We start from the raw sequence: 13094 nt of genomic DNA, 5'->3' as shown, positions 1-13094 counted from the left end.
TTTGTAATGTTTTGTGCGTAATAGTACATTATTACACGAATGAGTTTTGACCACGACGAGCGCAATACTTCGTATTTTTGCTTTCAATGTTAGAAAACTTAAAATTTGTAATTTCACGAGTTAGTGTAGAGTAGATTTAAGTCAGTGTAGAGAGCCAAAACAAAACTATGAGTTAAAATTTTTGCCTTTAAATAATAGTGTTCGCAAACATTAACAAAAATGCTTGAAATGATGAATTCTTTTGCAATGAAAACCTTCCTAAGTAAGCATTTCCGTAAGGAAATACCCAAATGAAAGTACCAGATTTTTTTACGACAAAATATTTACTTTGATGTAATATATCTGATAAGAGTTAATAGTTTCAATTTTTTTCAATATTAAGAATTGTTATTGTTAAGATGTTGGTAAATTTCGTTAAAATATTTACATATTTTAAATTAAAAAAACGTTCCAAATTATTCTGTTGCCTTAAAACGAATGTTTATTTAACAACTCGATTATCCGTGTTTTTCGATTATCAACAATATTGGAAAACGCTCATAGCTATATAATCGACATTTCAAAACATTCAAAGCAATACATCTATAAAATGTACGAGTTCTAATTTTTTTACAGTCTTAGGGGTCGATTTCAAGTGTGACTTGCGGTACTGCAAATCTCATTTGCTACATGGCAACGCCAATCACATTGCTCATACCTTGGCAACGGTTGCAAATTTGCGCTTTTTTTGCCATTAAGTTCATTGAAACGGTAAAAAAAATTGAGAAACTTGTAAACATATGTAAACATTTAGTTTGTAAAAATTTGCCACTGTTTGTCGAGCGCGCAGCTCTGAATCCGGCCCTGACCATGCAAAAAATCATCATTTGCTGGAAATTTATTTTAACGACTTAAATTCGTTCTAAAATTGCATTTTATTCAAAGCAACCATGTTATTTGATAGATTTATGAATAAAGGAAAATTTTACCCCTATCCTTTAATTTTTTTAATTTTTCTCGTACCAACCTACGTCCGCGAAGTCACTGAACGCCTACATAACCTCATTTTAAAGTGGTACGCAAACAGGTTATGTTTATCTCTTGCGTTTTCAGTGTTTGGTGTTAAAAATCCGCAAAATTGACTAACCATGGAGACGAAACCGCAGAAAATGCCCAAAGTGGCTAAGGTAAGTAACTTCACGTTCTCAAAACATTCAAAGAAAACCGTTAAACTCCTTGAAAAGTTAAAGATTCTAGCCCAGTATTTCATTGCTTTTCTTACGATTTTCAGGTGAAAAATAAAGCCCCTGCGGAGATCCAAATCACAGCCGAACAGCTCCTCCGCGAGGCTAAGGAACGTGATTTGGAAATTCTTCCACCACCTCCAAAGCAGAAGATTTCCGATCCTGCTGAGCTCGCTGACTACCAGTTACGCAGACGTAAACAATTCGAGGATAATATTCGTAAAAATCGAACTGTAATTTCTAATTGGATTAAATACGCTCATTGGGAAGAGTCGCAGAAGGAAATCCAAAGAGCAAGATCTATTTATGAACGTGCATTGGATGTAGATCATAGAAACGTTACAATATGGCTCAAATACACGGAAATGGAGATGAGAAACCGGCAAGTGAACCATGCGAGGAATTTATGGGACAGAGCGGTAACGATTTTGCCGCGTATAAATCAGTTTTGGTACAAATACACTTACATGGAAGAAATGTTAGAGAATGTGGCTGGGGCTAGAGCTGTGTTTGAACGTTGGATGGAGTGGCAACCAGACGAGCAAGCATGGCAAACATACATTAACTTCGAGTTGAGATATAAAGAAATTGATCGGGCGAGACAGATTTATGAAAGATTTGTTATAACGCATCCAGAAGTTAAGCATTGGATTAAGTACGCGAGGTTTGAAGAAAATCACGGATTTATTAATTCATCCAGGGAGATCTATGAGCGAGCTGTACATTTCTATGGAGACGATCATTTAGATGAAAAGCTTTACATTGCTTTTGCTAGATTTGAAGAGAATCAGAAAGAACATGATAGAGCTAGGATTATTTACAAATATGCTTTGGAGCACATGCCAAAAGAACAAGCTAAAGAACTGTACAAAGCTTACACAATTCATGAGAAGAAATACGGCGATAGGTCTGGAATTGAAGATGTTATCGTCTCGAAACGTAAATTCCAGTATGAACAAGAAATCCTTGAAAATCCGACCAATTATGACGCTTGGTTTGATTACTTACGACTCGTGGAAGGAGAAGGCGAAGTCGATATTACCCGAGAAACTTATGAACGCGCCATTGCCAATGTTCCGCCAACAAAAGATAAGCAATACTGGAGAAGATACATTTACCTTTGGATCAATTATGCACTTTTTGAAGAACTGGAAGCTGTAGATTACGAACGTACTCGCCAAGTTTACAAAGCTTGTCTTGAATTACTCCCTCACAAAGTTTTTACTTTCTCAAAAATTTGGCTGTTGTTTGCCCAGTTCGAAATTCGCCAAAAGAATATCAATTCTGCAAGAAAAATTCTCGGAATGGCTATCGGAAGATGTCCTAGAGACAAACTTTTCAGAGGCTACATAGACATAGAAATCCAACTTCGGGAGTTTGATCGCTGCCGGATCCTATATGGAAAATTCCTAGAATTTGGACCTGAAAATTGCGTTACTTGGATGAAATTTGCTGAACTTGAAACACTCCTTGGTGACGTTGAAAGAGCTCGAGCAATTTACGAGCTTGCTGTGGCCCAACCAAGATTAGATATGCCTGAGCTGCTCTGGAAGGCATACATTGACTTTGAAATTTCCCAAGAAGAACCCGCGAATGCTAGACAACTTTATGAGAGACTTCTCGAAAGAACGGCACACGTTAAAGTCTGGTTATCGTACGCGAAGTTCGAGTTGACCAACGCAACTGAAGATAACATACACATTGCTTTGGCTAGAAGAGTTTATGAGCGCGCAAACGAAAGTTTAAAATCGTGCGGAGAAAAAGAATCGAGAGTATTATTGTTAGAAAACTGGAGAGATTTTGAGAATGCGAACGGTACTGAAAATACCAAAGAAAAAGTCCTCACGAAAATGCCTAAACGGATCAAGAAGAGACAGAAAGTTATTGATGAGGAAGGCATTGAACAAGGATGGGAAGAAATCTTTGATTATATATTTCCAGAGGACGAAGCTGGTAAACCTAATCTTAAGTTCTTGGCTGCTGCCAAAAATTGGAAGAAGCAGAAAGATGCTGAAAACTAAATTAGTAAAGGAAATTGTTAGATAATTCGATATTTTGTAAATGAATAAATAAGATGTGTTTTTGTAATTTGAAAGGATAGTTCTTGTGGTTACATATTACGTGATTTTCCCTTTTCTTAAACATTAAAATTTTGTCCCGACTTCGCTTTGTCAGTAATCTTTATGGAATTTAAAAATGGTTATCTCGAGTCGAGTTTCATAATCACGTCAAATTATTGTAATTGATCGTAAAACGAAATCGTTTTATGAAGACAAGTTTAAATAAAAGTAACCAAAAGTTAGTGATTGTATTTTGTTAAGTTGGCGGTTATGAATTGTGACGTCGAATGACATGTGTGAACCTAGCCTCCTAACTTGAAGAACCTCTGCCACAAAGACTGTCATACACCGCTCTATAAACTCATGAAGAACTTGTGGGGTTGACAATCAACAATACAGTCTTTATGTTTAAGATAAATTATCATACAAGTTACAGTTACTCAATTACCAAAATTTCGTAATGGCTTAATCTCTTCATTTCAATAAGTAATTAATTTAAAGCATTTTTGATAAGACAAAGTGAAGTTAGCTTTAAATTTAAATAACGAGCATACAAAAGTAGATTAATCTACAGTGTTTGTGCTTAATTTAAACTTTTTTTACTTCTGACAAATTTTTATCTGCGATTTAAGAACTGTGATAAACAATGGACAAAATTTAAAGGTTGGTTTTGGAATCTTTCCAAAAGCAGAAAGAAGTAATTTTCTCAATATTGCTGCTAATAAATTACAGTAAACTCGAATTTTGTCAGATTGTGCAAATTGAAATTGTATGTTTAAAAAATAAATTTTTGTTTCTATTATTAACACCAAAATTAAAAATGCAAAACTTACTTCACTTTGCAATGACTGAAAATTAAAAAGATTCACCCCACCAATTAGCAAAAATCATATGTAGTTTTAGAAGATTTTCGAACTCAGGACATTATTGACATTTGAACTAGGCCACCAGTTATACAACAAGTCGTCACGTTACATTTAGCTGTGTGCAACGGACTTAGTTGTGGGGATTTAAGAGCGCTGGATCAAAGCGCTAACTTCACACAAGTGGTGTCGTTGAAACGTCAAGCGAGTAAATCCAAGACCGTCATCTTGTTTGTTTACTCTGTAAAGGGTTAAAAAAATATGGGCAGTTAGTAAACAGTCCGATAAACAAAAAGTTAAAAATTAACATGGGATGAGTATATTCTAAACTAAACACCATGAAAATTGCCTTACTAACGGAATTTGTTGTGTTGCTCGTGTGAAACCATAACCAAAAAGTTTTTAATAATGAGAACCATTTTTCCCTGTAATTGTTTATTTAAATGTCTTATTTTAACCCTGACGTTGGTGCCGATTAGTGTTTTTACAAATACATTAAATGATGTGTGGATCAGAAGCATAACGAAAGATTTAAATGAAGATTTAGGAGATATAAAAAACGATGAATTGGCCATCAGTTACATTAAGGTAATCTTTGTGTTTTTATTTTCATTATTTCACGAATCGTTTGTAGAAATTTTACACCACTTTGAAGTACACATCGACGATGGTCGATGCTAATAAAACAGTTAATGAAATAGCGCAAAAATTAGAAGAAAAAATTGAAGACATTTTCTCAGCTCTTGAACGTGCAAAGGGGGCGATTGAAAAAATGCAAACTTTGGATAATACAACCAAAACGAGCTCCTCACTTTTACCTTGCAATGACAATAGAACTGAAGATTCCATAAAGAAAAATGCCAAACTGTGTGATTACACATTAGATGATGATCCAAAAAATCACCTAAATTTAGATTATAGTAAGTTTAGCACTGGATTTTCGTTTGTTTATTTTTTCTGATTTTTTTAGTTATACACAAAATGATGGTTATGAAAAATGGTATTAAACAGCAGTATTTTATTTCATCTTCTGATTTAGAAGGAAGTTTATATTCACCTTTTTTGGAGTGTAAAAAAATTGATCATATGTTATTATGGAATAATTACATGACTAGGAACACTTATGTTCCTAAAAATATCATTTTACTTCTGGATCATGGGGGCTCTCTTAGCAAGCGACACTTTGCCATAGTGACTTCAATGGGTGAGTGTTACTAAACTGAAGTCGATTTTTGCATCACAATCTAAATCCACTGTAACTCCTTCTAGCAAAACAAGTCATCGAAAGTCTGAATGAAGGAGATAATTTAGCCATTCTTGCCATATCAAACGACTGCATCTCTCCTCAGCTAAACGAGGAATGTCTTTTGCCAAATCCTCCAGTAGTTAGTGATGTTCCAAAGTTTACCTCAGTAGATGCCACAAAGAAGAAATTATTGTACAAATTTATAGACGGAATGTACAAAGGAAGCGGTGCCACAAACCATACGCTAGGCCTTCAAAAAGCTTTAACGGTTATTGAATCAAGCAAAATACAAAACGAAACTGTGATGATTTTATACGTTAGTCGTGGATTATTATCTTCTTTAACTGAAGCAAAAGTTGTGTTGGAAGCAATACAAGAAGCGTCGGAAAATATAACTTGTCCGTTTGTTATTAACACCTGTGCTGTAATTGATGGTAAGTATTAAATACTTAGTTTTGCACGTTATACTCTCTTTTCTTATTTAGATAATAGACCGACAATCTTGGAGACTCAGTTTCTAAAAGACATAGCTTTTCAAAATTACAATAAATATAATATTTCTAACTCTGGGAATGTTATCAACGGAACGATGATTGCTGTTAACTCATCAGAGGCTCTTGGATTTGCTCTCAGTCGCTTTTATGCCATTTTCAATAGCAACTTTTCTTATGATCTACAAAAGAAGATTTCTCTTCCACAGTGGGACAAGAGCTCTAATGGTTAGGCTAGAAATTAGACAAAATGATTTCTAATCTGTAATTTTATAGATTTGACTGTTTCCTTCTCAGTTGGTTGTTCAGGCGATAACCAATTCGGACTTCTGGGTGTTGACGTCTACTTTGCGAGTTTGGTGGAAGATCTCAGTTATTTTGTCAATAAACAAAGGAATTACTACGCTTTTTTAATCGATATGAAAGGTATTTATACGTCTTGCCATTTTTTTTTATTATACCACTGGTCGACACGATTTTTGGGTCTGCTTCTGAATGTTAAATTTTGGTTTCTTCTACGTTACCAACAATGGGAAAACTATTTTTAATCAAAGTTTGCTTTTTAAAAACCCCGAGCAATTTTTCGAATTTTTAAGAATTTTTCATAAATTTATTATAAAGTACAATCAGATTTTTTTTGCTGAACATCGGAGTCTATTTAATTCAAGAATAATAGCATACAAATTTAAAATAATAAAAAATCAATATCAAAAATGAATATTTAGTGATTTTCTTTTGCTTGTATGAGAATTAAGATAAATTGGGATTTATTCTGATAATTTTTCCGTATAGTAATTACAGTTATTGAATATTCAAGTCAGGCAAAATGAGGTACCCAATGTTTACCTTGATTCCGGATTATGAAGTTAAAATAGGCTTCATAAGCTTCACAATGCTTCAAATTTGTTGCCAACAATTTTTTTGCTTTATCCTTTAATAAATTTATCGCAAATAAAACAATGTATCAATATCTTATTTACACTATCTTGACGCCATTTTCTAATTCAGTTATACCCAAAAACGGTTTTTACAACAATGGTAGACAAGTAAACACTCACTACTCTGTAATATGCAATTTGTTACCGTTTTGATCAATGTACTACCACTTTCTGCTCGTAAAATCAATGAAAACTTATTTATTGATGTAAAACACACAAAAGCAAACTTTAGAAGCTAAGATTAGATATTTTAGTGTTCGATATCTAGTGTCAGAATCTATGCATTAGAAGAAAAAAAATAATTTTTTAGGCGACTTAAACTAAAAATGGAATTTTTAGGCCTCAAAAGCGGCCTAAAAGTAAGTCTTTTCTGGCCGCAAACATTTTTGGCCGATCTATGGTGGCGCCATCTATCTATATTTTTGCATATTATATCAAGATACCGATATTACCCCCATTTTTATAATTATTTGGGTAAAATCAAATCGACAAACTGCTGTAAAGTGCAACAAAAACGTGTTGAATTATTGAAAATAAACATGTCTAGCAGTGCTGCTGCAACAACATAAAAAGCACATCAAACTTAATTCATACAAATTTTGAAGCTACACATGCCGAAATTGCAAATGTAAATAAACAAAATATGAACTTTTCAGAAGGATTCATAAATATTCACAATTATTCAGTTGTTATAAATGATTATATCAATAAATAATAAATAAGAATTAATTAACTTACAAATTTAATGATGCGGCCTAAAAAACCATGTGTGTATCACGGCCAAAAAAGAAACACTTTTTGGCCTTGGTACACAAATAACTATTTTAGGCGACTTAAACTGAAAATGAAATTTTTAGGCCTTAAAAGCGGCCTAAAAGTGAGTCTTTTCTGGCCGCAAACATTTTCGGCCGATCTATGGTGGCGCCATCTATCCATAGTTTTGCATATTACATCAAGATACCGATATTACCCTCAATTTTATAATTATTTGGGTAAAATCAAATCGACAATTTGCTGTAAAGTGCAACAAAGACATGTTGAATTATTGAAAATGAACATGGATAGCAGTGCTGCTGCAACAACATCAAAAAGCACATCAAACCTAATTCATACCAATTGTGAAGCTACACATGCCGAAACTGCAAATTTAAATAAAAAAAATATGAACTTTTCTAAAGGATTCATAAATATTTCCAATTATTTAGTTGTTATAAATGATTAAACCAATAAATCATAAGTAAAAATTAATTAACTAGTAAATTTTATGATGTCGCCTAAAAAATCTTGTGTGTATCACGGCCAAAAAGTGCCATTTTGCCCTCGCCTTCTTTCTGGCCTCGGCTATCGTCTCGGCCATTAAAAAAAGGCTTGGCCAAAAAAGGAACACCTTTTGGTCTTGGTACACAAATAACTTTTTTGGGCCACTTTACTTTCAGGTCGTGTTATAATCCATCCAAAATTCGCATCTCTTGCCACAGTGAAGCAACAACTCAAATTTGTCGATATATCATACTTCGAAAACGTACCACTCTTTCATACAGTGAAGAATCGCCTCTTGACAGAGCCAGAAGGAGTTCAACTCATGCAACAATTTGGATTACCTGTTAGTATAAAAAATTATGAAGTTTGTAGTAGTAAGTATTGTCTTTATAGATTAAATGGTCTTGGAAAAGAGTAGGAAATTGGTACATCGCCTGCGTGGTTAAACGCGAACTTGTGTCTTCACCGCGACCTTACGCGGTCAGATGGCCGTTAAACGTTTCAGAAGCTCAGAGCATTAGACTCGTTTACCAGCATCTTCATGAGACCGAAAACTCAAAGTTGTGCAGACATTTAAACCAAGTGGCGACGTTGGGTAAATTCTCACTATTAATAACGGTTCAAAACTGAAACTTTTTTTCAGACGCTGGTTCTCTATATTTAAGTTCCTCGTGTTTCGAATCGCTCGCAGCTCTCCAAAACACGAAAAATAACGACTCTCTGCAGCTCTTCATGGACTTCTTGCAAGACAATACTCAGACATTACCAAATCCCGGTTTAAGAGAAGAAGTAAAAGATGAAGTGGCGTCTCTGGCTCACATTTTGAGTTTTCTGCGAACTCAACATTTGTCCAGTTTGAAATCTAAGTATATCGTTCGGCGGTACGTGGCTTCCTATAATGGTGTGTTGGAAATGTTCCCTGGTAGTATCCTCAACCAAGGTCTGGACCCAACAACAAGACCGTGGTTTGCTCAAGCGATGGAACACAAATCAAAATTGATAATGGTACCGCCGTATTTAGACGAAGGAGGTGCTGGTTATATCGTAACCATCGCATACGCAATGGAGCATGTGGTCGTAGCGATTGATGTAACATATGGATACATCTTCAGATTGTTATTGAATAGAATGCCGTTTTGCTTGTCCACAAATGTGACGTGTTTTATGATGGATGATCGAGGGTATTTGATTTATCACCCGAACTTGATAGATCCGAATGGTCACGGCCCCGTTGAAAAACAGCACATCGTCCATAAAGAATCACTGGTTGCTAACGATATTTTGAGTCACAAATTGTTTATTAAGAAGGTTTTATGCAATAGTTATGGAGGTGGTACTGTTCAGAGGTTTTACAAACTAAATACGAGCTACACCGATGTTTTGGTCAGCTCAGTTCAAGGAGAACATTGCGTTAGTTATCACATTGCCGCCTTACATAACACGAACGTTTTTGTTGGTATAGTAAACGCCACTTGTAATATGGAGGTGACGTTTTGTCCGTGCAGTGTAGTAGATCGATTATGTCTCAACTGCAACCGCATGGAACAAAAAGAATGCGAATGTCCATGCGAGTGTCCATTAGAACAAAATAAATGTACCGATTTTGACAACACCAATAATCAAATTTGTAATTGGTTCCCGGAGCATGTCTCCCCAAACGCGCACTTCCATGAAGAATCTACCAGAGAAATGAAGTCGTGCTTCCCAATGAGTTGTAATAAAGAAAAAACACACTTGAGATGTCTGGGCATCACAGGATGTGAATGGTGTAAGTTTGACGTGGATGGCTCACCTCTTGAAAACCCATTTTGTGCTTCCATGTCCACTTGTTTTAATGGAATTATCGGCTCAGTTACTCCTTATCGTAAACTGCACGATTTAGATACTCCTGAAGAGTCTTACAATGTGCCTATTAGCATTATTACGTTGTTTATATTTGGAACACTCCTTCTCGTGTGTATGTTTTATATTTATCACCGGTCGACATCTCCGCAAACTGCCGAAAGATTGTACCTTTCTTCAACTCAAGATAATCATTTACGGATGAGTGATCTTAATTTAAGTGATAACTACCATACTGTTGGAAATCATCGAGATAAGTTACTTCAAGACGACAAACCTGACCCTATTTCGCCATATTGCGTTTCGAGTAACTACAAACGAACTACTTTAGCTGCGGAATCCGATCATGGATACTCCACCATGACACAACACGACGAATCGGAGCACATGTCGCTAGCTCCTGTTGAATTAGATTCCTTAGAAAGTGACTTGGGGTCAGATAGTATGTCTATACACACCAGCGTTTCTACGAAACCGCATGGACATCAACCTTCGCAGTTTACTCGTATTCCAAGAAACAAATGCATTGTTGTTCCGGTTACTGTCCATAGAAATATGGAAACGACGTAACATTTGCTTTTTATGTAGTGTTATGTACATAGTTACAGTTTCAAGTCTCAGCTTGTTGTTATTATGCAGAGGCTTTGCATTTATCTATTATTGGAAGCGGCGTTGCAAGTACATTATTCATTGTACTTAATTGTAAATTTTGTGTATTTGTAAATTTATTTATTCTAGATAATGTTAATTCCTGTAAGTAACACCATTTATTGTATATTTTTATAATGTACCGTGGATCGGCTATAGCATTTTTTAATGTGGATGTGCGAAGTTGCTTGTTAGTTAAGCGGAGTTCCGAAAAACTTGTTACATTTATCTTATATCATTAGGGCTCCGTGTCGTAATCGTCCAATCATCTAAATCAAAACACCAATTGTAAATATGTTATCACACTCTTGTTGGGCATCTAAATTATAATCGTTCACTTCCAATTTTATCTAAAAACATGAAGACTGATTTATCCGTTCAGTGGTCAAAAGACTGAATTCGAGTTTCAAAACTGCCATTTTTTGATCACGCGGGGGCAGATTGGCAACTTATGTGTAGCTATTATTTCCCATTAACCAATGTTTTTAGCTAATAATGGTGCAATAATTCGTAGCTAACATATAATGTACCTGTCTTAAATAGTTTTTGTGTACTTTTTTCAAAAAATAAATATATTGATATATTTCAAAGTATTTTATTTGAGAATGTTACAATTTGCAAAATTCACGGTTTGAGAGAAATGGTAACATCACGACTAGTTTACAAAACTCAGAATCTCATGTGAATGTTTTCAAACTCTCTACAAAAACTGAAAGGAACATGTAAACACATTTTTTTGGTGTCAGGAGGACTGACGTTTTGTGGGACTGGATAAAACACTGGTTAAACATAGGCCAATTAATTACATATCGGTGTATCCACAAAAAACTGGCATCGGAAATTATAAACAACACTGTGAATTAAACGAGAACAAAAGAAACCAGTTTTTGCAGACACATTACATTTACAACAGGTTGAACCTAATTTTCATATTGACTTTTTTGTATTTTTTTTATTCTTCTGTGACAGTATTGAGCTTGGAATAGTGATGAGAATACCCCGTCAAGGCATGAGTGGACACCGAGAATCGCCACATAAGCTTTTGGCGATGTCGTGTTTTCTTCCTACTGTCATACTCCTTGAGAACTTGAGTAACAGCTTCAAAACAAGACTTATAATCACTTGAATTGATCTAGAACAAATTATAAGTAACCAGATAAGATCCCCAATCTAAACCTTACATTGCACAAATTTTGAAGCTCAATCATCACCGCCAGCACATAAAACATTTCCATTGTATAGTAGTTCGATTTTCTTGGGATCTCCCGCGACAAAAATCGCTCCATTTCAAAATGGATAAAAGCTAAAGCGAGAATGGAAGGCTTGTAACAAGCACACAATGAATCACACAGCAGCAGCTCTAACCTGGTGCACAATTGTTGCCACTAGAAAAAAGAAAAGTGAAATTCTTAAAATATTCTCACTTCCAATTTACGTACTTCTAGCATCCTATTAAGGAGCCCTTCAATCCTGAATTGCACAGCAATGTATCTAAATATGTCCATGTAAACCTGCAATAAATCCAAAGCATTGCAGAATTCAGTTGTTCCAACTTCCAATTTTTGGCCGATGATGGAACTCATGCGCTCCATGTCTTTAACAGAGCACTTGCTTTGTGACAAAGAGACCAGTCGACTAGTGTTGATCTCAAAACCATGGCAAGTAGCCGCGATATTGAAGCAACTTATTGACAAACAAGACAGGAACTTCTCTTGAACCTAAAGAAAATAATAAGAATTTGAAAAAAATGATGCAATATAACGTTACCTTCATGCGCGCCAAAAACATATCAAGATAGTTGACAGCAGTGAAAAAGACAGTCTCTGGAAGATCAAACCAAACTTTGAGGAATCTCATCACATGCACGGCACCATCTCTTGCAGACATTGTAACTTCCCAAGGCTTTCGGTCTGAATAGGTACAGACAAACTGATTTTCTTTTTTTAGGGCTGCTTGGAGTTGAAGTGTGATGTTTTTTATGTTCCTAGCATCCGGCATAGGCCGGCTCCTTCCTTTGCTTTGTTTTTCCATCTTATTGAGCGTCTTTTCTTGCTGCAATTCTTCTTGTTGGACGTTCACGAACGATTACTCACCATTACTCAATAGAACAAGTCTAAACAGGCAAAAGTAGAAGCAGGCCTAGAACCTATATCAGCGATCAGATTTGGTTTTTTTAATATTCATCGATTACTTACCCGGATGCTTGTGTAAATTCGCTTGAAATAACTGCTTTTACGCCTTAAGATTCAACTATTACACAAACACAGTTTACAATTTACAAACGAGAAAGAAATACAATGGAATGACGTCACTGTCAAACGTCACTTTTGGTGGCTAGAGTCCCATCCCCGGTCGGCAAATATTTCATTTTAGTTTACCGGCAACGGTTTCTAGAATATTCCACGAGTTGTACCGTAAATATGTACTCAAAGCTAAATTGTTATCGTAATTGTTATCCGTTCGGATTTCGTGTCAATTTTTACGCTACTGTGGGGCATAAATATAGATTTATTAAAAATTCAA

General features: G+C 35.3%; 3 protein-coding genes across 3 annotated transcripts; 2 read left to right on the top strand and 1 right to left on the bottom strand.

The window, feature by feature from the left end:
• The first annotated feature begins 1022 nt into the window (after positions 1-1022).
• Positions 1023-3384, top strand: crn (pre-mRNA splicing factor crn). The gene is made up of 2 exons (XM_088047376.1): positions 1023-1166; positions 1271-3384. The coding sequence occupies exons 1-2, from the start codon at positions 1128-1130 to the stop codon at positions 3242-3244; spliced, it is 2013 nt and encodes a 670-aa protein (XP_087903502.1). The 5' UTR covers positions 1023-1127; the 3' UTR covers positions 3245-3384.
• A 944-nt stretch (positions 3385-4328) lies between these two features.
• Positions 4329-11155, top strand: LOC148167491 (VWFA and cache domain-containing protein 1). Its single transcript, XM_088047352.1, has 9 exons — positions 4329-4734; positions 4781-5066; positions 5117-5350; positions 5416-5826; positions 5878-6111; positions 6160-6309; positions 8258-8424; positions 8475-8676; positions 8725-11155. Exons 1-9 carry the CDS (start codon positions 4555-4557, stop codon positions 10491-10493), a joined length of 3633 nt encoding a protein of 1210 aa, XP_087903478.1. The 5' UTR covers positions 4329-4554; the 3' UTR covers positions 10494-11155.
• On the bottom strand, positions 11151-12927 carry CycG (cyclin G). Its single transcript, XM_088047362.1, has 5 exons — positions 12767-12927; positions 12339-12717; positions 12011-12289; positions 11753-11956; positions 11151-11703 (listed from the first exon to the last, which is right to left on the bottom strand). The coding sequence occupies exons 2-5, from the start codon at positions 12600-12602 to the stop codon at positions 11524-11526; spliced, it is 927 nt and encodes a 308-aa protein (XP_087903488.1). The 5' UTR covers positions 12603-12717; positions 12767-12927; the 3' UTR covers positions 11151-11523.
• Between the last annotated feature and the right edge of the window lie 167 nt (positions 12928-13094).

The sequence above is a fragment of the Gnatocerus cornutus genome, chromosome 10 (assembly GCF_029298725.1).
Source record: "Gnatocerus cornutus isolate USDA-ARS CGAHR chromosome 10, icGnaCorn1.1, whole genome shotgun sequence".
Lineage (NCBI taxonomy): Eukaryota > Metazoa > Arthropoda > Insecta > Coleoptera > Tenebrionidae > Gnatocerus > Gnatocerus cornutus.
This window is presented reverse-complemented; position numbering and strand designations above follow the sequence as displayed.